General features: G+C 43.4%; 1 protein-coding gene across 1 annotated transcript in view; it reads left to right on the top strand.

Moving 5' to 3' along the window:
* Positions 1–9,598: 9,598 nt before the first annotated feature.
* TMC2 (transmembrane channel like 2) overlaps positions 9,599–26,633 on the top strand; it is a 30,118-nt gene continuing 13,083 nt past the window's right edge. The window contains exons 1-12 of the mRNA XM_085051320.1: positions 9,599–10,095; positions 10,833–10,985; positions 12,409–12,499; positions 13,380–13,461; positions 13,719–13,825; positions 15,610–15,708; positions 19,017–19,159; positions 20,625–20,772; positions 21,192–21,380; positions 22,866–23,045; positions 23,868–24,020; positions 25,402–25,530. Of these exons, the coding sequence (XP_084907446.1) occupies positions 9,992–10,095; positions 10,833–10,985; positions 12,409–12,499; positions 13,380–13,461; positions 13,719–13,825; positions 15,610–15,708; positions 19,017–19,159; positions 20,625–20,772; positions 21,192–21,380; positions 22,866–23,045; positions 23,868–24,020; positions 25,402–25,530 (1,578 nt within the window). The 5' untranslated portion in view covers positions 9,599–9,991. The remainder of the gene's footprint in view (positions 10,096–10,832; positions 10,986–12,408; positions 12,500–13,379; positions 13,462–13,718; positions 13,826–15,609; positions 15,709–19,016; positions 19,160–20,624; positions 20,773–21,191; positions 21,381–22,865; positions 23,046–23,867; positions 24,021–25,401; positions 25,531–26,633) is intronic.

The following is a 26,633-nucleotide window of genomic DNA, read 5'->3' as shown; positions in this document are numbered from 1 at the left end:
ACTTCATCTCACCTTTCCCTGCCTGGGCAGCAGCCATCCGTGGGCTGAAACTCATTTTGGTTGCACATCACTCCTGAGCTGGTCCAGGTCTCAGCTAGCTGGGAATACGCGGGGAATATGTTACAGACAAGCAATCCTGCTTTCACAGGGGCAGAAAAGGGTTACAGTTCTTGAAGTAGTATCTGTTCATCACAACTATTCATCACAGTGACACCGAGGCAAAGGAGGAAGCAAGTTACTGTAGCATGATATAAATGTACTAAAAGAATCCCTTAGGATGCCAAATCATTGTGGTCCTCTTCCCCAAACAAATTGGTCTCCTCTTGTCTTATCTAGCTCTCATATTATATGAGTTCTCTCCTCTGCCATGATGATGTATTTCATTATTTTTAAAAGCTTATCTGGAAAACCTAATTTAAAAAGTAATAAAAAGTGTTTCATTAATGTGGCTTTACATTTCCAACAATGGCACGAGACCTTGTGGGCTTGGAATTTTTTGTCCAGTATAAATCAACCATGTATGGGGCCTTGATATCATTTTAAACAGAGATACTAGTTCTGACTTCCAGACACTCTGTTACCTCTCCTTTTCTGACACAAACAGGAACCTTCACAGGGACCATCTGATTCTGCAAAAGCATTACAGGGATACCCCTCAAAATCCTGTGCATCTCTGAGCCCATGATCCAGCAGAAGCCCTAGGGCCATTTGGCACAAATCCACGGCTGGTGTGATTTGTCAAATCCTCATGGAATTCACTGAAGCTTTAAGAGTATGTTACAGCAGAGGGTCTGGCTCATGCAAATGAAAGCAGAGCTTCTCTGGGAGCTTTTAGGAAGAGGTTAAAGTGTGCAAGATCCTCAAGGTCCTCCTGCTATGACTGGATTGTCAGGCAGCTTTCCCTCTCGTTTCTAAATAAAAGAAAAAGAAAACAGTTGCTTTTCAGGCAAAGAGATCCTAGGGAAAAAAAAGGTGATTTTTTTTTCCTACAGAAATCCTCTCAGACCCAGAAGAAGGGGAAATCCAGCAGCAGCAAACCCTCTGTTGTCTGGGGAGGCTGGACAGGAGTCAGTAAAAGAGTCTCAACTCCTGTGAAGAGTGTTCTTCTCCTGATCTCATGCTGTGACCTTCATTTAAGTACTTTCAGGCACCTCCTACAAAGCTGAAGGGACCATGCTGAAATTTTCCTTCTGGGATAGCAGGAGTATAAGGCAGGAAAGGAGCCCAGGAAAAATGTTCCTCCAAAAAAAACCTCCTACCTCAGAATCTGTACAAAACACATGTGCTCTTCTTGGTTTTGCACATACATCCTCTAAACCACAGGTCTTTTCATATAAACCCTTTACAACAAAATCATTCTCCGTTTAAGTCTTGCATGAATGTGTTGATTCATTTCATGCTTTAGATTAGTCCAGGAGTTTGTTGTTTTAATAATTTTTCTTCTTGTCCTTGGAAACTTCACAAGAACTTCATTTTTGGATTTCATTTACTCTGCATAAATGGAGTAATGCGTTGGCAAAAATGTTGTGCTGCCTCCATTCCCTAAAAGGTGCATGGGAGATGGGTAGGCATGTCTATATCTGGTAAGAAATCAAAGCAGTTTTTCCAGTGCCACTTAGCTACTCATGCAGTGCAGGGTTCAAAGGACCATGATGCACACCATTTTTTGGAGGAACAAGAGCCTGGTCTCCTCAAAGCCTGTCCCCAGAGATGTCAGCAATGAGGAGGGATGATACCAGAGCAACATGCACTATCTGAGAAGCACTACTGCTAAACACCTTTATCTTGTGTTTGGAGAACACTGACAAGCTCACCTGGATCCAGAATGACTCCAAGCATGTGCTTAGCCTGAGACATGGAGTTGGTGAAGATGGCAGTGAGCTGGCAGATGTTGGCTTGTGTTTTGCATTAATCTGGGGTGTTAATAACTGCAGTATTTCCCACAAGGCTGCTGCAAATGGGGTGCTCTATGCTGACACAGCTGGGCGATATGTACGCCTTTAAAAAAAAAATCTACTGGTTCCTACATGACAAGAACCAGTGGAAGACTGTGAAAGAGTGAGGGGCTCTGTCCTATGATTGATCTGAGGTTTCTGAGCCAGCACACCTCCAGAACCTGCCAATGCACATCCTCCCCCTGATTTGGTTTAATTCTTCCTGGCAGGGCACCTGAATTAGGAGTTCTGTGGCAATCCTTCAGCTAAAACAGACTAACAGCATGTACAGATCTTGTTGTGTTCCTTCAGAGCAAATTCCCAGCTGTGTCTTGAGGTTATGAAATAGCAACAGGAGAGTAATAAAAAAGCAATAGTTATTTCTCTGAGGACCTTGTGCCCCCCACCCTGGGTTGGGAATGCACAGATAAAGGTCATTTTTACTGGCAAGGCACTGACTTGAGCATCTCCAGCAGCACAGTATTAGTCTCACACAACTTCTTCCAGTGAGACTTCATCATCCTTGCAAGTAACTAATGCCCACCCTGAACAAACAGCATAGGACATGTATTTGGCACCATTTTACTGCCTTTAGTCATAGTCCAGACCTACCCTTCTCCACGGGAGCCAGAGAGTTATTTTTAAAGTCTGCAAAGAGCAGAGAATTTTTTTCCCAGATAATGTTAAGATAATGAGACTCTCTTTCCTCGTGTTTGCAGTCAATGCTGCAGGTGAGTCCTTACTTGCTGAGCATTTCCATGCTGCTCTGTCAGAGTTCACTCCAGATCCTGGTGCAAAAGTACACAATAAAACTACAGTATTGCAGAGATTACTTGAGGGCAAGGATGACCTCTGCATACATATATACTCAGGTTAACATGTAGCCCCTGTGGTGGATTTTTATGGCTTTGTAGGAAATTTGTTTAAACTCAGATATACTCAAAAGTCAGGCTGGATCACAGCTGAGCTGAACCCAGTTTTATGAAGGATGCCTGAGACATCCTGGAAAATATAAATAGGGTTGGTTTGGCTTTTTTAAAACACCTAATTTTCTTTAACAGTTCAACAGAACCAAGCAAGTGTTTGGAAGTGATCTCTAACTTTTAAATGTCTCTCTCAGATATATCATTAAAGTTGTCTCTGACAATTCACAGGTTTTAGGTCCTCATCGAAATATCCACACACAGGTCAGGTATTATTATTATTGCTCGAAAACCCTCTCAAGTAAAGATTACTTATAGATGAGATGAATATTGAATAAATGTAATCCATGGATTAATTAGCTAAAGCCCTATGTTAATCAGAAAGCAAGAATGGGAGAAACACTAGCTCATTAAGCATTTACAAGTATGTTGTATGTGCTTCCAGGATTCAGTTACCCTTTCTCCATAACACAACTGTTTTCTATTTAACACTTGGATGTGTCTGAGACACTCACTCTCTTCGTATGCTAGAACTCAGAACGGTCAAATCATATAGTGTTAGTCATCACCAGTGTGAGGAGAAAAATGCTAAATAGTATAGGACAAAATATTAGTGCTACAACTCCATAAATTGCATACACATGACATTTACATAAGTAATAGTTGGCTTCGTGGCTGTGCATTACTTATTCACACCTTGTGTGGAAGAACTCAAGAGGTAAAAGACTCATCCATTAATCTCCTCCCCCCAGTCTATAATCCTAAGAAATCCTAAGCCCTGCAAGACACTTTATCCTCTTAGGAAAATCAGGCTCATAAGCTGAGAAATGGTAGTGTGCTTGGTGCTGGAGAATTGCTGATGAGCTCCCCATTGTGTGGCTATGCAAGCTCTGGTGAGCCCTGCATGGATCTGTCACCTGTGAGATGCACACACATAGACATGGAAAGTCCTCGTGTGCCACCTCTCTCGCAGCCCACAAGATCTTACTGCTCTCCCAGGCCTGCCATACTGGGGTCTTGTAGCATTTTTTTGTATATTTTTCCTTTGATGGAGCTCCTTCTACCATCAAAGACGAGTGTCAGAAGGATGTGAAATGAAGTGCCTTTTTCTTACTTCACATACGGCTTTTTGTAGAATACCCTGCCTTCTGTTTTTTCCTCATGAACAATTCCGTATTGCAATATCTTCTTTCTTTGACCAATGCTATTCAGTGTCCATAAACTATAAGCAGAGTATCACACAGGCAAAACCAGCATGGAAGTGCAGCAAGATCTCTATCTGCCTAATTCTGGGGGGAAATTACAGGTGTCTAAGCACTTACGAAAAGGCAAACCAGGCTGGCAAGACAACCTAACCATTTTGCACTTTTTCGTGGTCTCAGCTTACATGACACCACTTTGTTGCACTGAATCCCATTCCTCTCCTCCCCTGGCTGTGCTGCTCAGCCTTCCTCTGCATTACACCCTCCAGCACTGCTTGCTCCACCCCAAAAGTGATGATGGCTCTGCAAGTCTGCCACATGCTCCCCCAAGGACATGTACCACACAGAATCAAGATTCCAAGGTTTCTCATCATGTTTGTGTGGCTGCACATCAGCCTCAGGGGGACCATCACTTCCAGAGGAGTCAGACAGCGTCAGATGGGGTAAGTTATTTATTTTCCTTGAGACTCTAAGGCAAAGGGAGCAGCATATCATATGCAAAGGGTCTGTTGCACCACAGGCTGAGTTGGAAATGTAATGTAGGGATTTCTCCTTAAGGGTAAGTCCTTGGGCAGACACTTTAATATCACTCTTCATTAGGAAATAATTGCCAGGCATTATGCAACTCCCTCCTCTCAACTCATGAGTTGGAAGCATGAAAGATAAAGCTCCCTACATATGCAAGAGTGACATGCTGCCACCCAGCCTGTAACAGTGCAGTTTTATCATGGTCAGTCCTACTGCCTTTGGCAGTGTAGGTATGGGGGGAGCAAAGCAACATCCAAGCAGAGCTTATTGCAATTATCTTCATCCATACTGATGTGCTGCTTCAGGGAACTGTGTAAAACAGCCCCCATTCCTGCTCTGTCCCAAATGCTGGCACCCCTCAGCTGTCACCCACACTGTGAGGGGAGTGCAGGGCAATCTTATCCCCCCCATGGGGAAAGGGGTGCCCAGGGCCTCTCTGACTGCTGTGGAAACACCACACCTTGCCCTCACTGCTGTGAACAGATTGTAAAATCAAAGAGCAGGCATTTCAGCTCAGGGCAAGAGACAGAGCGGTTACCTGGCCACACATTTTGGTAGTAAAATGAACTTGCAGTCTCCATCATTTTTCAAAATCATGTAGTTGGTACCTACGGATATGCCAAGTGGCCCAAGCAGGCTTGGAGCCTGCAGCTGTCCCAGCTCCAGTGCAGATTATGAGTGAATCACTGACTCTGTGGTGGAGTAGAAACCAGGACACTCAACTCTGCCAATGAGATGCTCGTATGAACATTCCTTGAGCATGCAAAAAGCATCTGGGCATGCCTTGGTGGGAAGGAAGGGGCGAGGTCCGTGAAAGGACAAAGAGTAATGGTTTTGAGCTAAAAGAGGGTCTGTTTAGATTAAGTACAAAAAGAAGTTTTTCACAATGAGGGTGGTAAAGCACTGGCACAGGTTGCCCAGAGAGATGGAGAATGCCTCATCCATGGAAACATTCAAGGTCAGGTTGGACAGGGCCATGAGCAACCTTGTCTAGTTGAAGATGTCCCTGCTCACTGCAGTGGAGTTGGAGCAGATGGCCTTTAAAGGTCACTTCTTGCCCAAACCATTCTGTAATTCCACAAGGCAGAAGCAATGCTATCATTGGTACAGTATTAGGGGGTGGAGGGTGGGGTATGATGAGCATCCACACCCCTGTTGCCTCCTGCCACACGATTCTTCAGAAACTCGATCTTCATTTAACTAGAAAAGATTTGTCCCTAGAATCTCTGTTTGGGAAAGAGATGCTTGGGGCTGAGGCAACTGAAGTTTCTTGCAGAAAATCTGTTCCATTAGCCTCCAGCAGCTGGGAATTTCTCCTTTTTTCCTGGAGCGGTATTAATTCAATGACCTAGCGATCACATTGGAAACAAACCACATCAACATATAGAGTTACAAGTGAAACTCTTTCACTGGGAAGACCTTCAAGACACTATCACTGTCTCCAAGCCCAGTCAGGCCCACTGGTGTGGGGAGCACAATGAAAATGCCCTGTGCAATGAACTTGTAGGGTTAGAGCTGTTAATAATGTATGGGCATATACCATACATTATGTATTAAGCTCAGAAGAGCTGAGCTAAAGTCAAACATAGATCAAACAATCTATGGGACTGGACTTAAAGTACTTGAAAGGTGCCCTTGGACCCAAATTCAGTGAGCAAAAAGTAGCAGAGAGAGGTTCAGACTGGCACTTCCTCAGTCACTACCCTTGATCCAGAGCAGGAGTCATCAGCACGTGTCAGTGGTGGCAGCAGCCTCAAGCTGATCTCTGCAACATTCCTCTCTTTTGGGAGGGAAGGAAAGAATTAACACTCCCTGTTAATCCTTGGAAAAAAGTCATTATGCCAGGTCCCCAAGGGACACCTGTGGAAGCCAGGGGTCTGCAGCATGTTTTGTAGAAGGTGTGAGGGTAAGCTCTCCTTTTGGAAAACCAAACCTGCACTTGGATGCACCCTCAGTCGCTCTTTCTTAAAGCTACAGCTGGGGCAGATGGTGCAGGTTTTACTCTCGAGATTGCTCACACAAACCTATTCTTGGCCCACTGAAAAACAGCAAGCTGCAGAATGCAATACAATACTTTGTGGTACTAAAGGACCTTCCAAATGAGGGTCTCACATTAATTAATTAAGCCTCAGAGCACCTAGAAGGAAAATCTATCCTATTTTACCAGCAAGGGCAATGAGTATGCTAAGGTCATACAGAATAGAGGAGCAAAGGAAAGAGAGATCCTGATATCCTGACTCCTGACTCCTTGCTGCATCTATTAGCTCATGAATCCCCTCCAAGGGACACGTATGGAGGACAAAAGGTGACCCACAGCTGTGTCCCGAGAGGCACTGGCTGAGAGATTTAATAAGATGCAGGAGAATGACTAACGGGGTTACACAGATTGACACAGGTCAGGAAAGAATATGGCATTAAGAAAATTGATCCTTTGCAAGCCTCCAGCCACATGCTTATGTCAGAACCAGACGTGACTTGTGTCTGTGTTTCATATGACACCACCAAGTACCCACCAAAGGGCTTTCCTTCATGTTTAAATAATGAAATGCAATGTAATGCCAACAGGTGCTTTTTTCAGAGGGAGAAGGGAGAAGAAGGGAAAGTGTTTGGGTGCGCTGAGGCAGAGCCCAGGTTTTCCTTGCCTCTCCCACCCCTCCCTGTCCTCATGGCTCATGAGCAAGAGGTCACCGACGGCTGGACGTGCCCATCTGTCTGCAATGCCAAGGAGACTAGGGCACTGGAAGCACTGGAAGAGAGAGTAACCTGTGTATGACTGGGGTGTGTGTGTGCAGCGTAGCAGCTACGGTGTCTGTGCGACAGCCAGGAGGCTGCCATGGGGAAGAAAAAGAAAAGTGCTTTACAGGTCATCCTGGAAGATGGTTGGTATCACTGCGAGATCATTTCAGTTTGCATGCTGCCAAATATTTAACTAAACCTCTTGGGGCTTCCCAAACACATAATTTTGCATCTCTCAAAGATCATACAATTTCAGTTTGCTTGGGCAGGGAACTTTTGTCAGCCTGCCAGACTAAAGTAAATACTAAGAGCATCGCTGCAGGAAAAGAATATAATGTATAATCAATAAGGGATGTTCTGCCAAGCTCAGCTGGAACTCATGGGTTAGCTGTGGAAAGCATCACATGTGTAAATTCCAGCCCCACAAATGCAATTACTCTTTGTTCTTTGTCTTGCAGCCGGAATAGAGTTTGATGGACAAGTCGAAACTGACACAGAGAGTGAAGGTAATGTAGAGATTAACAAATGTGGTCTTGTTTAAAATACAAGAAGTGATACCTTTTCTTTTTCTCTCTGACTTGTGACTTGCTCTACAACACGAACTCTTTCCTGAGCTACTTGCAAGAAAGCAGATTTTTCCCTTGAGGTTTGACTTATAATAGAGATAGGTAAACTGCCATTCTTGAGCAGTCTGTCCTCTTTTATCCACATTCTCACAGTTGGAAGCTGTTGGAACACACATCCCTTGGGAGTCACCCCTAGTAAATCAGGCATGTGCAGTAAAGCACAACTCTGTGGACAGCTGGGTCTGCTTTGGACTATAGTGAGGTACTGCTTGCCCTCCCTGAAATGCTTGCTTAGACCATAATACACTGGGACCTTGATTAATTGTGGCCACAAGGAGATAAAAATGAAAATAGGTTGAAGGGAGACTTATGGCTGTGAGGGAAATCAGGAAAAGCCCATGACAGGATTAAAAACACCTTTAACTCTGCATGTATAGAGTAACTAAAGAGAGAGAGCTAAGAGCTAAGATCATAACAGCACTGGATAGGTGATACAAGCGTAGCTGTTACTGCAAAAAATGGTTCACAACTGTGTCTGTGTTATTGATAGAATATGAGAAACTAAACAGCAAACTACTGGGATTTAATTTTTTTTTAAATCATGTCTTCTTTTCTATATAGGTGAAAGAGGCAGTAAGATAAAGGCAACAAATTAATACTTCACATTTAACCTGATATTTGATAGGTTGCAAATATAAAAATCCTAGATCATTGACTGCCCAAAATGAACATCTTCCCAAAGAGAGCAGGAGGTCCTTTGACTGAGATTGTTGGCCAAAATTCAGCTGAGATGGATCTGCCAAATGGGTCCTGAGAAATTAATGGAAAGATCCTTCTCATTCCCAGTGTCAAATGTGACAACGACTGGCTACTAATTTTTTACCGCTAACAAGCAGAAACTATTTACTTGTCATTAATTTCTAAATTTTCACCAAACCAAAAATGCAAATACTCAAATTCTTTTTGCTTTTATTTTTCTCACCTTTTAGGTTCCTTCTTTTACACTCTGGATCCCATTCCAGCACAATTTTCTTCTTCTGTTCCAGTATCTCCAACTCTTTGCTTTCATCAGCCAGAGATCTTGGAAGATTAGAAGCCAGAATACTCTGGAAAATTTACTATTGGTTTTAATAGACTTGGTAGTGAAAGAGATGGAGAGACTTGGGAGTTTTTGAATGTTTTTCCCCCCTTTCCATAATATTCTGCAATTAAATCATGCTCCATTTCAATCCTTTAAGCTGGAAGCACTTCTGACTTCTGAAAAGAGGAGGTTTTTAGTTTGCAATGCCAGTAAGAATGAAATGTGCCTCAGAGACTATCTGGTCTCTTGCTTCTCTGAATATAGACTATTCAATACAAAAGAAAACTCAGAGAAACAAAACCAGATACTGCCTGTGCTGTACCTTTTCTCTCTATAAATAGAAGAACTCCATTCCCAGCCTTGGAAAGTAAACATCTTTCAAGGGCATCTCATCAACAAGCAAACTACACATTGTGTAACAGACTGCAATCTCTGTTTCCTTTGTTCTGGTGTGTTTGCAGGTCGGAGAGATAACTGCCTGTGCTATTTGATGGATGGGCTTTTACATTTGTAACTAATTTCCAATTTTGTTGAGGTCACATATAAGTCACTGATGTGCTAAATTGCTCTGTCTTAAATAGGAGTCACACAACCAAAGAGTTACACATGGTTTTTGGACAGGGCATAACACAAAGGCCATCGAGATCAACAGGCACCTGCTCTTTGAATTTGCCAGGGTTTGCATCAGGTGTCCTGGCTGCCCATGCTTTTCTGATGAATCTTTATTTTGCCAGCACAAATTACCCAATGTAATTGTTTTTTATCACTAGCAGAAGATGAAGCAAAGGACAAGACTATTAACAAACAGCCCATCAGGGAAACTGGCAGAGCAAGCAGACTTCAAAGCAAAAAGCAAGAGAAAGACAAAGCAGAAAAAGAAGACAAAGAAGGAGATGAGAGCAAAGAGGAAGACAATGGCAGCCAACAAAACAGAGCTTCTAGGAGAAAAAATTACCAAAGGAAAAACAGAGATGGAAGAAAGGCAGGAGAGGAAGGAAGCCAGGAGAAAGATAGAGGCAAAATGTCTCCTACCAAAGATCAAAAGGAATCAGAAAACAAAGAAAAGAAAACAACCAAGAAAGGGAAGGAGGGGGAGAACAAACAGAAGAAAGACAGGAAAACCAGGTAATTAAAGAATCCCTGACTATGCCTTGTTCAGACTGGCAGTGATATTGACATGCCAGTGGCATATAGATCAGAATGGCAAAACCAATCGACTGCAAGTAAGTTACTGCTCTCCTAAATGAGACAGAAGAGTGGAAAACAGTGTAAAATGCCACATGGTCAAACTGTTTCTAAGTCATTATACTTTCTCAGCCAGGATCAGATCTATGCACGTAGTGGAGTCCTAGCACCTACAGCAGGGCTAGAAAAGCACCCCTAAAGAAGGCAGCTTGAGAAATTCAGATCTGGTCACATTTTTTAGGTTGGTCTGTGGAAACATTTCAGTTACAATGAATCCCTCATGTTTTCAAGTCTCTTCCTCTTCCAAATCTTGCTTGTCCCAAACTTTGTCTTCTCCCATATCTTCCATTTTGTTCTGAAGGCATGAAAACCATGACCTGTAGACCGAGCTGTAGCCCTGGTAGCTGTAGGCAATGCTTCTATCGCTGAAGTGTGGTCCAAAGCATGACTTTGGGTAAATTGTGGTGGAGCACAGTCACCTCCTCATTATCCTGTCTGGAAACAACCCTGCTCTGAGTGGCACTGGCATCCCACTGAGCCAGGGGATGGCGAGGTGCTGTGCCCACATCAGAGTGGGATCCCCAGGGCCAGCATCACTGTGCCTACCCCAGGCAAGGCCTTCCCTCTAACCCCTGTGAGTTTTTCTGTTCTGTGTCCTTTATTTTTTGTCCTTCCAGTACTTCTTCTGCTTCCTCCCACTCATCTGATGAGGAGTCACTGTCAGAGGAAGAGCTCGCCATGCTGATGGAGCAGGTGGAGCAAAAGAAAAAACTGATTTCCACCATGAGGAACAAGCCCTGGAGGATGGTGAAGAAGCTCTCGGTGCTCAGGTACCCATCAAAATGGGAAGCCCCACTCCTGGGCTCTTTGTTGACTGTTGTCAGATGCACTTTGCCTTGCCTTGAAATTACGTGTTTGCTGCTGCTGTAATACTGCAGTATCAAAAAAAGTGACTGGCAGAACCTGGCCAGCCTGTCTGGGTTCAAATGATCAGAGTTAAAATGTGGAATCTGATTTTCAGCCTCTGTAACCAAAGAACAGGCAAAGTGCAAATCTGTTCAACTGATACCCATGGCCAGGTCATTCTACCCTCGTATTTAAAACCAAATGACTCACTACAGTCGGGCTACTTGTTAAAGCAAACTCTGTGCCCTGGTTTGCTTATTCATGTCTTTTGTCAGACAGAAATCAGAGCAGCACAGTGCCCTGTTACTGCACAGCCCTGAGATGGGACTCCATACCTTCATCTTATTTCTGAACTATAGCAATCATCACTACCTACTAATGAACCTTAAAAAAAATGTTGTATTGCTTGTGCATGGGTCTCCAGAAAGGCTCTCAACATGCTGTACATTCGTTATTTATTTTTAGTTGCATAAACTCAACCCTGAGACAAGAAAATATTAGCCCCATTGCACAGATGAGAGGTGTAAAACATAAAGAGCAAAACAATACATTCAAGAGTTAGAAATCTCACTTTAGGTTTGCAAATGAAGTCACAGGTGATTTTCCCAAGGTTACAGGCTGAACTAGCCTGAACCAAGTGGAAGTCCATCTTTCCCACAGGCGTAGGATGGCAAAGAACCTCCCAGCTCCTGAAATTTAATCTCTTCTCATTGGCAACACCAATATACAATAAAATTTTACTCATAAGCTCAGCGTACTCAGCATAACAGCATCTACCTAAACTATTTTCTGTGTATTTCCCTTAGAAATCCTACTCTAAAACTGATTTCATTTTGCAGTTTGATTTTACTCCTGACTAGTGTACATTCATTTCTCTGGCACTAAGATTATTCCCTTGAGCTGTTTGCACATCTGTGATATTTATCCTGGGAGGTGTTCATGGAGGGAAATTCTGCATCCTCTTGGAGTTTATTTCACTAGGCAATGTTATTTTCTCCTTGACCAATGCATCAGAAGAGAGAAATTATAACAGGTTTTCAGGCTGGGAGAGCTCTGCAGGGAGAAAAATGGGCAGGCTTTTGGTTTGCTCTCAGGGAGAAGTGTGGAGCAAGATTTGGGGCACATCTCTACATGAACATAAGTGCTTTGGGGAGATGCTAGCTAGTCCTGGGTGGTTTTCTGAGCTCTATGTGGCACAGCAACAGCATCAGCAGAGAGCAGGTGTGGAGAGACACCAAGCCCCACCTTTGTACCAGCACAGCTGCTTATCCCACTGGTGCAGGCAGAGATGAAAAGCTAAAGACCCCTTTGCTGTTTTAATAACCTGCTTGTTTATTTTCCAATTAGGGAGGCACAGGATTTTGTAGAGAAGTTTGAAGGAGCTCTGGGAAAAGGAAAGGGCAAAAAGTTTTATGCATACAAGATGATGATGGCGAAGGTAAGTGCTTCGGAGATATCAGGGAAAGGTTTGGATACTCAGTTATGTATTCAGCACATTTTTAGGTTTATTGACCTCTATTTGGCAGAAGAGGCACAAGGAAGTCAGAATAAAACTTTCTGCCTGCATTCAAAAGAATACTTCTGCAGTATTGCAGAAAGAACCTGAACCTCATTGTGACCTTTCCTGAAGCAAGGGAGGGTTTGCAGGATCAGGGAAAACCATGGCTTTCTGGTTGCAATCTCCAAAACCTTGATCTGTGAGAAAAGTTATCCCGAAAGGGGAAAGAGACCATGCTAAACTCTTGTACTACCCCTAGTCCTGCAAAATTTTATCTTCTCCAGTGATGAGGAGATAACAGGGAGAATGATGGCTGTGTTTCAAGACTGAAGTTGGTAGCCAAGTTGCATGTTGTCATGGAGATTACATTGAGAAGTGCAGAACAGAGCCAGGCTTGAGATGATGAAATCAATGGGAATTTAGCTGCTGGCCTGGTGAGGAAAGATTCAAGCTCAGTGTTTTATCAAACTAATTTTTGGTTTAAGTAGAGTTTGTTCTGAACCAATTCTTTCAATCCAGAGCCAGGTCTGAATTTTCCACCCCTATATAATCTGATCAATGCATAGCACAAGTGCAGCTTTCCAAAAGCCTGGAAAGGTTAAAACTCAGATCACAAATGTGAACACTTGGGAGTGGGGGGATTTTGGATTGAAGGGAGTTTCTGAAATAGTCCAAAAGGTAAGATCCAGACCAGAGTTCCTGCTTTGGACTTCATACCCACGCCTAGCCATGCTACCAAACTCTGGTATTAGAAAGCCCTGCAGACAAAGCAGACTGCTCTTCCCACCTCTCTCCTCACTGCAATGTTGTCTTCTTTCAGAAATGGGTGAAATTTAAGAGAGACTTTGAAAATTTTAAGACACAGTGCATACCCTGGGAGATGAAGATAAAGGAAGTGGAGAGTAAGTTGAAGTTGCTGTGTGGTGGCAGCGAGACAATTTGTAAGATAGCTTTGTCTTCATCCACTAATGTTCCAGCTTGCTGGTTCACAGTCTCCATTTGCCCTGGGCATCAGTGCCAAACAAGGAGCACACACCTCTGGCAGCTCCAGTTGTGGGAGGCTTATGCAAAATGTGTTGGGGAGACCTGAGGGTAAAGGGATGCTGAGCACAGTTTAACCCTCCTAAACTCCTAACCATTAAATGTCTTCTGCTTTAAGGTCACTTTGGCTCCTCAGTTGCTTCCTACTTCATATTTCTGCGGTGGATGTACGGAGTAAATCTTGTCCTTTTTGGTTTAATATTTGGACTGGTTATAATTCCAGAGGTAAGTGCTTAGTTCTCCTTTCAGCAATAACTTTCCCATTGCTTGACAGAAACATGACATTGACAGGACAAGCAAATGTCTTGTAACAGGCATTACTTTAGAAAAATGGAATGCCTGAGGACAATTATATACAAAGACTTACTGACACAGGAGCAGAAGTCGTATTGATATCAGGAGACCTAAAATGTTATCAGAGATCCTGCCCATCCAGCAGCTGAAATAGGAGCTCAACAATCTAATTCAAGGCTAGTTTTACATTTTGACTTAAGTGAAGAACATGGCACTCCAGAGCTAGGAACAAGATCCGGTCTGCAAGAGCCACAAGAAAGAGATTGTGCTCTGAAAATAATTAAATACCCTCACTTTTGGGCCCTCTGAGGGACATGACTGTGGGGCAGCAGTCATGGCACAGCCCTGCAGGGAACAGACAATTTCCCAGCACTTTGCCAACTAACATTCGCTTGGGAAAGAACCCTTTTTTGTCCTTCCAATTCATATGATTCACAAGCTATAGTTTTATTTTTAGTTTTTCTATTTCTCACTCTTCTTGGAGAACGAAAAGGATCTCATAGCCAGCTTTATATGATCGTTTATTGAAGAATTTTTTAATGTAGCCATTACAGCTCTGGCTAAATTACTCAGTGCAGTATTTAAAGGCTGTGCAATCCACAGACAGTGGCATCTGTTCTGTTCAATGCAGAATTTTATGGAGCAAAAATGCAGTGCAGAATCTCTCCTGAGGACCATGCTTTTGTTCTCCTTAATGTGCTTGCTCACACTATGGAAAGGGAAAGCTCAGTTTCCTCCCAGGACGAGGAGACATAACCATTAGCACTGAACAATACAAATGTGTTTGGTTAGGAATGATGCATATGGCAGGAGCTTTCATCTCTGAAGTGTGCACACTGTTACTCATTGCCCACTGAGCTGTTACGATACGCAGAGTAGCTGGGCAATAAACATTTAATCATAAATTATTTTGAATGTAATTAGATAGCCCTAAAAACTAAGTGATAGATTATATGCTAGAGCCTTTCTAGGCAATGAATGCAAATGAGATATTTTGGTACAGGCACAAGTCAGAGTCTGCTTGTAAATATACTAACTCTCCATAGCCCTTGGCATTCTCTGTCTGGGCTTCAACTGCTGCTCCAGCTGCAAGACCTGCTTTGCATGGTGCCATGAAAACTGGTCTTTGCATCTTTTAGTCATATATTTTTCCCCCAAACCTAATTGCCTTTTACATCACCTTGAGAACATCTTTCAATTCAAGACTGAAAAATACAAACTATATTGCAAGCTTGACCCAGTGCTCTTGACTTCTCTCAGAGGAGGAGCTCTGTATAAAGAGATGAAGCTAATCCCTTTACTGCATTAGACCCATGAAGTTCAAGCAAAGAACTCCTTGCTAAACTAAGGACATTTCAAATTGAGCTGTTCATTGAAGGACACAGTTCCTCCACAAAAGATTTCCTGTGCAATGGATGTGGCCAGGAAAAGGGAAGTTGTCTGGTTATTTGGGAGAAATTAATATTAAATATAAATAATAATTTTATTACTAAATATTGATAACTATAATTAATATTAAGTAATAATAAATGAAATTAATACTAAACATCAGTTTTTAAAAATGGATTTAGCATTAAGAAATAAAATATATATAAAAACCAACAAAAAAGGAAGACTAACCAAAAACAAACCAAAAGAGGCTCCTTAAGAAAAAAACCTTAAAAATCTTCAGTATTTTATACTATAGATGCATCACTGTTATTAATGTTCTCCAGGTCCTGATGGGAATGCCTTATGGGAGTATGCCAAGGAAAACTGTACCCCGGGCTGAACAAGCAACAGCTATGGATTTTTCAGTTCTTTGGGATTTTGAGGTAACCATTTTGAGTGTTAATCATAAAAGATCAGTTGAATACCGCCTAAAACCCTTCATAAGTTAGTGGTGCTACAAAGATTAATTTGTTCCAAGCACCTATTGCCTCCAGAAGAAGTCTAGAAAGTCTTTTGTTTCAACAAAACCTTTGTGTATGCTGAGATTTATGGCCAAACCAGCATGTACACATGCAGACACCTGCATATGGATTTGAACCACTTCCATATACAAATGTGCTGCCTAGCATATGTCACACGTGTGTGTAGACACAACAGCCATTTTGCTTCCAGCTGGAAAGGCAGCCAGCATCCAGGTGAAAGGCTGGAGCTGCTCCAAACCAGGCAGAAAGTGACTTCAGGCTGCAGACCCCCTTCACAGCCAAGGAGCACCTTGCCAGAGCACTGACAGTAATTGGGAAGGGGAAAGTTCCCCATGTCCCTGCCCTCCCTGTTCTCCTGAAATATTTGTATGAGCCTGGCACAGGAACCAAAGTTTATGAAACAAAGGTTGCACCCAAAAGGAAATCCTGAGTTCCCAGACATCTCTGAGTGCTTGGCTACATCACCAACTCACCTCCCACCCCAGTTACTTTGAAGATTTAAACCAAAGGGATGAAGTGTTTTTAGGTGACAGCCCGAGAAAAGGTATGTGTAGGGGGTGAAGAGTTTCTGATGTAACCGATACCTTGGGATCTGACTTTCAAAGTTGTTACTTCTGGAAATATTTTTTTTTAATGCTTGTCAGCACCTGCCCACATGCTAAAATCACGTGACCTAGTCCTTCTGTAATAAACCCCATTGCAATTTCCTTAGCTAAAAAACCCCCAAAAAAAAACCCCAACTAAAAGAAAGAAAAAGCTAAAAGAAAAGAAACCTGACCAACCAAATAAAAAACAACAAACCAAACAAAAAGCTACTTTATTGTAAACCAGGTTATTTAAATTAATGTATTAATAAGTCTTCAAATACTGGTCCAGGAACCTGCCAGGGCCAGGCCTTCATTTACCCCCCATTTTCTGCTGAGGATACTTTTAACTCTTCCCCTCCCAGCACTTTCCCCCGCTTGACAAAATCCAAAATTCAGGGGTGAAATAGGGACATTTTTAATGGCAGTGCACCGAACGAAAAACTCATTTGAGAAGCACACTGTAAAAATACAAGAGGCAGCATTTAAACTCATTAAGCCAGAAGAAAAAAAGAGCAAAATCAAATGTGAAAACAAACAGACAAACAAACAAAAAATCTGAAGGATTGTTGATGAAATGCGGCTGCTGATTTTCTCTGGCGGACCATGAGTAAAAGACATTGCAGTAAGGAAACTTGCCTCTGGATGAGGCTGCACATTTGCAGGAAAGGTTTGCTCCCATGACCTGCCAGTGGCCTGCCTCTGGCTTGGTGCACACATCTACATTCCCCTGCTGTCACTGAGGTGTCGATCCTCTGAAGCCCTCTGCCATACAGGTCCCCATCCAGTAGCCATTCCCTTGCTGTCTGACAGCAGGGAGGAATCATTCAAGTTGGAGAAGCATCTCCAGCTACGGGGTAACACTGTACACCAATACCCTCTGCAGCCAGGAGATGTCAAATGAAGCCCTTCACAGAGGTTTGCCCTCTGAAAATGAATAGAAGCTTATTCCAGGATGCTCCACAGGAGAGGTGCAGGGAGGGAAATATATATCAGAGTAGGCATAAATGAAGAGTCAATACCATTATCCTGAAAAATACCTTTCAAGGGAGAGGAGCTAGGGAAATGTATGCTTTGGCAGGAAGGAGGTCACATCACAGATTTCCAGAGGGGTAGAAAGGAATAAATCTCACTTGGACACCAAACACCATGTCTGACAAACGGAGTTAAAAGAACTTACTGGATGATGTGAGCAGAGAAACTCATTTTTCAGTCCCTGGCATCTGATGAATCACAAAGACAAAGGTTTGGAATTACAACCTGGGTAACAAACTTCAGTAGTACCTTCCAGGGACATTATATTTTACGATGCTTTTTTCCACTGCACCTCCCCAGCAGACATTGTTTGTAACAGGCTGCAAGCCCCAAGCAGCTGGGCTGGGGTGTGCCAGCCACAGTCTCACTGTGTTTTCCCCAGTAGCTCAGCAGCACTGACAGAAACACACAGAGTGGTCCTGTACCTGCGGCACTGCACTTTGTGCAGGGCAAAAATGCAGCTACCAGGGCACCTGGGGGTACCAAGGTTTTTTATTAGGTTAGGAATTAACAACCTAGAGTTTCAGGGGAGCTTAGTATAATTGAGTAAGTGAAGGTGGTCTGGAAGAAAGGCCCAGAAAGGTCATGGGATCCCCGTCCTTGGAGATTTTCAAAGCTCAGCTGGACACAGACCCAAGCCACAACACTTGCTTTTGCACTTGCTTTTTGGCTCTGCTTTGGCAGGGGGCTTGACTAGGCAGCCTCCAGAGGCTCCTTCCCATGTAAACCAATCCATGTCTCTAAACAAAATCCATTACACAGGCTCTGATACAAGTTTCAAGTTATCTCTTTCCAAAGGCTTGATCAGAGGGGAGCTTGCTCAGCTATCATGGCCAGACTGATTAAATACAGTTAACTTAGGATCTGAAAGACAAGGGGCAAAAAACCAGAGAAGTACAATGTGCAATGATACACATCAACTTGGATGAGATATGACAGAAAAACAGGGAGAGATTGCTAATGTAGATTAGGTGATGTACATGCTTGTTGAATGCCTAACAGATTGTACAGCAAAAAATAGACTTACTTGAGACAACATGGTTGATATTGTGTCTGAGTTCTGTTTTCCACAGGAAAGGAATGCTTTGATTTTACTCTTTAGCTATATTTGCTCTGCAGGTGGCAGCCAGTAAAAGGAAATAAATCTGCAAGGTACTGAGCAACAGCTGCCTCCTACCTGAATGGAAAAGTTTCATATCATGATGGGAAAGTCCTTTGCTACAGCATTTGTACAAGATCTGAGTGTTTGATTATTGGCTTAGAGAAGCAGGTGGGCTACAGCTACAAAGAGCAGTGAGGATGTTTTTCTGGGAGGAATGAAAGAGTGATGGATCAAAACTACATTTTAGTTTCGAGCCACTATATTCTGACATGCTCTCCCTCATATTCCCTCTCTTAGGAAGATAAACTCTTAAGAAGATAGCTTTCAAAGGTGCCAGGGTAGCAAACAGAGAAGAATGACACCCTAATAATTTTTACAAGTTGATTTTCCTTATTTTAAATCTTCAGTTTTCACGAGACTTCTCTTCTGCTTTCCTGCAGAAGAAAAGCTGCACAACTTACACAGGAGTGCTTTTGCTTTACTTCCAGGGCTACATCAAGTACTCAGCACTCTTTTATGGCTACTACAACAACCAGAGGACAATCGGCTGGTTGAAATACAGGCTGCCAATGGCGTATTTCATGGTTGGGATCAGCGTATTCGGCTACAGCCTGATGGTTGTTATCAGATCGTAAGTGCAGCTGACACTGCCCTTGCTGCAAAATCCACCCAGATGTGTCTCACAGCTGGGTTCCCCTCCATGGGCATGACTATCAGCTTGGTCCTAGCCTTGGCTGGATGGCTGGAGGAACATGGGGAAAGGGGGCTGTGTGCCTGATTTTTTCATGGACTCAGCCTCCCCCTCCACCACCCTAGCTCTGGTGGGCTGGGGGGATCTGGGCACTTCCCTGCCTCATCCAGGTGCTCATGCACACTCTTTTGAGCCCTTCCTACTCCAGCCATCTTCTTCCTTCTCCTCCTCTCCAGATCTCTTTAACCCTTCCTCCACCATTACCACAGGGCCATCAAACAAGTAGATTTTGTACATGAGGGAGGATTTTACTTGTGGTAAATTTCAAAGGTTCCTTTTGCATCCTTTCATTGCAAAGTAAACATTCCTGAAAGCCAACATGGGTCCCACAGATGGTGCAATGGTTGTAGAAAAGAGCCAAATGCTACCAGACTGTATTTGATGAGTCCCTAAACCAATCAGTGGAGTTTAAAAGTGGCCACAATTTCTGTGCCCCATGTGCACTGTCTGTCCCCAGACACCAGTGAGGCTCCCACAGCATCCTCAAGGGACTGAGGATGCAGCCAAAGCACTTATCAGTGCTGTAAAGGTCTCTGTAAAGTTAAAAATAAAAAAATGCCCCTCTATCTCTGTCTGAAGGACACACCATGAAAAGGTCTTCCTTTCTTTGAAAGAAAGAATAAGCCCATGGATTTGTATTGCTTGCTGAAAAAGGCCACATTGCTGTGCAGCAGAAAGAGCCTCTTGAGCCTTTGGCTGGAGTGGGACACGGGGATTTGCTGTACATTTGCCATGAAATTGTAGCATCTGTTTTCTTGCCTTCCTTCAGGGACTGGTGCTAGGAACTCCAGTGGGACTCACAGAAGGATTTCAGGGATCAAATAATAGAGAGGAAACAGCAGAAGCCATATCTGCTCCTATGCTGATTAACAAGAATAATCCTTTTTCTCTCCCTGCATGACTTGCTGCGAGCTCTTTGGCTCCAGCACTGGGCAGCAAGTGAAGTCTCACTAAAAGTGCTGCAGTGGGTTTATTGGGCAGTGCCAGGGGGTTTTGACTAAATTTAGCTAACTAAAGGCAGCCATAATCACATACTGTAGCCTAGGGGCCAAAAGCACCTTAAATAGACTTTCTTCATGCACCAGCTGGAAGAAGCAATCTTTAACCTCCTTAATCACCTATGCCAGTTTTTCTCTATATTACTATTTTTAATACAAGACATGTGAAGCCCTGAAGACACAATTTGGCTTCCATATACCTAAAGCCCAATGGCACACGTTAATCATTCCCAAACCCCAAGAATGGTCACCCCACTCCATCTTACTCAAGATTTGCAAAGCTGAAGGGTACGTGGTGGCTCTGTGGGACAGTGACTGACCACGTCACTGCACACATCCTTACACAGGATGGCACGCAATGCCAACGAAAGCACAGCAGACGGGGACGATGAAAACTTCATTTTCAGCTGGAAAATGTTCACCAGCTGGGACTACCTCATTGGCAACCCAGAGACAGCAGACAACAAGTTTGCATCCATCACCACCAGCTTCAAGGTAAACCTAACTTTCCTCTGTCTGCTCCCAGGGATGCTCCCACCACCTACCAATGGCAGAGATTTAAGGGGAAATCTGGATACCTGCTCAGCATCTCTCCATATGAGCAGAGCATGGTGCTGACCGATGGCAGCTCCAGCTTCTGTGATCCAGTTTCCCTAACTCCTTGTTTTTGAGTTTTAAAAGAATTTGTAATAATTTAGAGTGCAGTTCCCCTGGGATATGGCTCTTTGCCATTTGATGTCTTTTAGTCAGATCAGGATGTCTCTGTGAAGTGTATTCAACTACCAAGTTGGATATAGCCAGAATCCAATGTGTAGGGATTGCATTTCATAGGGTGAAAAACCTTGTGATGTTGCCTTATGCTTGGTGCTGCAAAATATCCATTCAAATTTCTTGGACAGCCCTGTTTTTTTTAGGAGTCTATTGTAGATGAGCAAGAAAGCAACAAGGATGAGAATATCCACCTGAGGAGGTTCCTACGGGTTTTGGCCAATGTCCTCATCATATGCTGCTTGTGTGGGAGTGGCTACCTCATTTATTTTGTGGTGAAACGCTCCCAGACATTTTCCAAAATGCAAAATGTTGGGTGGTATGAAAGAAATGAGGTAAGGAAACTTTACTTCCAGTTTTTTTCCGGGATAATTTTCTTTGGATATCAGCATAATCATTGCCATGGGTTGAGGACAGCATCCAAGGCAGAGGGATTGCCTACCAGGGCCCAGGAGTCCCCTTCAGTACCTTTGCACTTGTTGTAGCTGGGAAGCACATGGTCCCACTGAAAGCTCCTAGGGCAAATTAACAACCCCTGCAGAGAAGGGAAACTACTCTTATAATAAATCACAATAAAAGTCAATGGCTCTTCAGCACTTTCAACACACCACCATCTTAAGAAACAAGTTGCATATTAACACTTAAAAACTCTGTTGTACTAGAAAGCTCTAGAAATATTAGAATTGTCCATAATCAGGCATAACTTTAAAATCAAATCATACACCTTGAACTACAGGAATAAAATTTTAGAACCTGCAAAAAAAATCTCAATTGTTGAAGTTTTCTGGTCTGACTTTGAAATGAGAAGTTCAAATCTTTAAGCACTTCACACACACAAAAGAATTTCAACCTATGGAAAGGTTTAATTTAAATGTCTACTACATTATCATGTATTTATATATCAAAGCCAAATGAAATTCAAAGCCATGCATTCTAACAATTCCTTCAGAAAACTTTAACAAGACAGCACTTACTCACAAAATTCTTTGAATTTTTACAATGGACTTTTCCCAAAGAAAAAAGAGATTATTTAAAAAAAATTACCATCTGACCCTTTCCTGGTGATAACATGAGATCTGAATAAATACAGTCCTGGATACCGTTACTTCTCGTGGACAGAAAAGCACAAAGAAGAGACCTGTGAGTCAGAGAGTGCCTGCACCTGTACAGTCACAGTCCTCTGCAGGCCAGTGGGACCCGTAGGGCTGTAACAAAATGTAGAGCCTGTAAGTCAAGCCTGAGCTGACCCTGACTGGCCAATGACCTCACTGACCACAGTATAACTTAGTATCTGTCATGATAAAGAGGGACAAAGATTCCACTAGGACATATTCTCTTGAGCTGCAAAACTGAGTTCTTGACATGCTTTCATTCAAGTCTGTAAATGCCTACTGCAAAAGCAAAGGTGCTGAACGTGGAAAATAAACATTAGCATCGACTAATTATCTTTATGCACACAAGCCAAGTCTTACACTTCCTCTGAAACTAAAATAAGAACCTTGGAGCTGATGCAAGCAGTACTTGAGGAACCTAAATATTCATGAGTCCAGACTGACAGGGAACAAATTCTTTGGAGCTCATCCCTTTGAGATAAGAGCAAAAGTGCTCCTGCAAGAGCAAGTCGTGCAACCTGGCCCTGAAGTCTGACGCTGTGCTGCCTGCACACTAAGCAAAGCCAGAAGCTGAGTTTGCTTTGACTCCCTCCCCTTTATAAATCCTTCAGAAATATCCAACCAGTTGCCGGCAGCTCCCGCTCTGCTCAAAGTAAGATAGTCACTGTTGTTACTATTAGCAGTTATCTCGTTTTCCTCATGTGCCAGGTGGAAATTGTGATGTCCTTGCTGGGCATGTTTTGCCCTCCACTGTTTGAAACCATTGCTGCACTAGAAAATTACCATCCCCGCATTGGGCTGAAATGGCAGCTGGGGCGGATCTTCGCGCTGTTCCTGGGGAACCTCTACACGTTTCTGTTGGCCTTGATGGATGACGTCAATGAAAAAGTAAGAACTGAGTGAAAAAGCCACAGTCAATTAGCATTTCCCAGAGTCAAGGGTGGACACACCCTGTCCCCACAGCTGGCAGGGGCAAGCATCCCCTTGGCAGCAGGTGTTTTCTCTGTTGCCAGTCCTCCTGAGCATTGGCTGCAGTGCCCCAGGGACACTCACCTAGCAGAATATCTGGCTTCTCTTTACAGCCCTGAAAAGAGCATAGTTATTGTCTTCCTATAATCACAGCATGTTAGGGTAATTATATTTTTTTCTCCATCTGACACAGTTTGCAATTTCTATTACTGCAGACCCGGAGGATACAGTTTATAATCCTCTTCCCCTGCCTCCCTTCTTTAACATTATCCTGGTACGGTGTTGTGGGCAGATAACTGCTGGAAAGGATAAATGTCTAACTGATCCACAGAAAAAATTACTCAGTTTTAAGCTGAGAAGAATTAGAGGAATCGAGGAGGTTTGCTCTGCCCTGAAAAATAATGAATAATGAGAAGAAGGAGGACTGGGCGGAGGCTCCCTCTCCTACAGTGGTCTTGAAGGAGGTCTGACTCCTCCATGTGCAGAGAGCATGTTGCTTGCTCCCCAAAATTCATGGAGTCTCAACCCACTATTGGCTGCTGCTCCCCTGATCCTGGCAAAAGGGAAGGAGTTTTTGTGCTACTGCCAGCACTGTAACACTGTTTTAAACAGATGTTTATACAAGGGGTGGTGGTAACTGGTAAGGAGGAGGGAGGAACTCAGTGTCTTGGATTTCTTCAAACATATCCAGTGGGACTTCTAATTACTGATGGTTTTGGCTGGGGGGTCTCTTCATTTCAGCTGGCAGAAGAGGATGTGGTAAAAAACATCACGCACTGGACTCTGCTTGGCCACCACAACTCGTCTGCAGGGAATGACAGCACTGTCACCCCACCTCCCCTTGACCCAGCAGATGTGCCCAGGGGACCCTGCTGGGAGACAACCGTCGGCATCGTAAGAAATCCATTATGTAGCAAGTCTCTGTGTTGGTTTGGGATGGTTTCTTTTTCTGTTTTTCTCGTTGATGTCTTTAATATTTCCAGGCTTGAAGTTTTCTTCACAAACAACAGCTCTTTCTCCCACTCCCATGCAGCATCACCAAGACAATACAAATCCTTGGCCATGGTTCTCAAGTCATGGTGGTGAAATCCTCAGCTGGAAGCAACCAGGGCATGCACAGCTCTGAGGCATTGGCTGTCAGGAGCACAAAAGGCCAGGCAGTCTGCAGCCATGCCTGCACCATGCTATTGTTCAGATCATGACTCTGCCTTTGAAACAAACCTCTCTTCTCCATTTATTGCTGCACTTATTCCAGAGAGGCTTTTGTGCAGGAATAAAACCCAACCAGAGGACATGCCTCAAGGGAACTCCTGACATGTCCCAATCCATAATACATTGTGAGGAATGAAAGAAAGCAAAATGGAATGAAAGCAGAATTAGGCAAAAGTAACCCCCTTGGAAGGCATGCAGGGTGACCTTCAAGTCCTCAGAGTTTCACCGCACACATCCACCCTGCAACATTTACCTTGCACCAAGAAGATCTACAGCCAGACTGTGCACAACTTAAAAAGTAAAAGCAATTATTTACTGGCTGACAGATCGTTAGGACTTGCCAAACTACGTGGCTGTGCACTCCTGTGCACTCCCAAGGGGTTTTCACACGACGAGTGGTTCTCAGCCACATGGGAAAAGACCAGCCACTGTCATTCCTTAAAAGGTGCTGATCCTCAGTGCAGCTGAGCTGTCATTCAGCAGATCCTTGTTCCTCCCCACCTCAGACTTTTAAAACCTTTCTTGTGTTTTTCCTTCTGAATCCTTGGGACACCAGTTATTTCCATCCTTTGAGTCTTCCTTCTGCCTGCAATTTTATCTTCCTTGTCTTGCACATCTCCTTGCTCTACACTTACACAGATCTCTCATTTACAACTGAACAATTTTCTTAGGAGTCCACAAAAAAGTTACAGAGCTGAGCCATACCAGAGCTACGACACAATCAAAATGACTGTGGGCATATGTATATTTTACACCAGCATTGCTGCAGCATTAGCATTCTGCTCCCACTTTCTGTGCTGCCACAGCATGCAGTGCAGTCAATAATGCCAGCAGCAGCAGCTATTAGGTTTAACAGCTGTAACAGAGCTCGTAGCTCCCAAGCACAGGGGTAAAGCTTAGGCCCTGCCCAGTGTTTGAAAACAGGCAGGGAGTTTGCTCATGGCATGCTTTTCTGAAAGTTACTGTCATATAAAGACAAATGGCTCAATAAAAAATACAGTCCTGAATGCGCTACTGAAATTACAGGAGTTAAATGCAGCTTTTTCCATCTTTTAAATTGCAGGAGTTCATGAGGCTCACTGTTTCCGATATCCTGGTGACCTACATAACCATTCTGGTGGGAGATTTCATCCGAGCTTGCTTTGTCAGATTTGTGAATTACTGTTGGTGCTGGGACCTAGAGGCTGGATTTGTAAGTATCTTATAGCTGAGAAGATAAAAGTAATTTAGGGCCATTTGGTCAAATGCTACAAATGAATTTTCTTTGAATGATTCCAGCGGTCATCTGGTCTTGCCTGATAACATAATTGTTGTACATAATCTATGCATCACTTTTCTGGGTCAATCAGTTCCATCCCAGTAAGAACTCTACAAAAATTCAGTTCTCCTCCCCACCTGAGAACTTTAAAACATGCAGCTGACTTTAAAAAGATAATCTGGTGTTCATTCAGTTGTTACAACCCCAAAACCTCGGGCCCTTCTGTATCCCTTTGCAAAGCCCCAGAACTTCCTGTTCATTACCCACCCTGCAGGCAGGAACCTGCTTTACTCACAGCACTGTTTTCTGATAAATGCTGGGAACTGATGTTTATGCTTTAGTGGAACAAAGGAGCATTTCCTTCTCCTCTCGTGTGTGTGTGTAACACACAACAGCACTGGACTCTGTATTCATAAAGGCTACATTACCAAAACAGTCAGTACTAGAGCTGCACAAAACACAGAAGAAAATAATGGAGAGGTGGAGGGAAGCCCATTGATTCACGTGAGAGGAGACAAAACCAGGTGGATTAAGGCAGAGATGAAAATACTTTGCAAGATTACAAGTAGATCAGTGCACCCCCTGCCTAGCTGTCATACTGGAAGGGTTTCCAGGAGTGCTCTGGAGAAGAGCAAAGAGGAGGGCTTTGGTCAAGGAAAAGCAGGAGAGGCACAACAGGCATTTTGCTGCTTGTGAAACTCTGTGTTTCTTCTGAGGGAGGCAGAGGGTTACATTTCCCAGGGCGGCCAAGGGAGGTCCTCCCAGCAGCCAAGCAGCATGAATTACTTCCACTGCTCCTGCAAAGATGGTTTGGAAACAGCCACCAAACCCAACCTAGCCATGGGCACCAGCACAATTTTATATGTGTTTATCTAATGCAGACAGTGAATAAGTTTCCTGTTTAATCCAGCCTCCTCACACAGGAATGCTCCAGGCAGAGAATAGCAGACAATGAAAGCTGTCTTTATTTTCATGGGAAAAAGAAGCAAATATTAACCTCTAGCTAAAGATTTAAAGTAGAAATGGACCAGAATCAA

Source organism: Lichenostomus cassidix, chromosome 2 (genome assembly GCF_008360975.1).
Source record: "Lichenostomus cassidix isolate B80296 chromosome 2, HeHo_3.0, whole genome shotgun sequence".
Lineage (NCBI taxonomy): Eukaryota > Metazoa > Chordata > Aves > Passeriformes > Meliphagidae > Lichenostomus > Lichenostomus cassidix.
The sequence above is the reverse complement of the archived record's forward strand: the minus strand, read 5'-3'. Positions and strand labels throughout refer to the sequence as shown.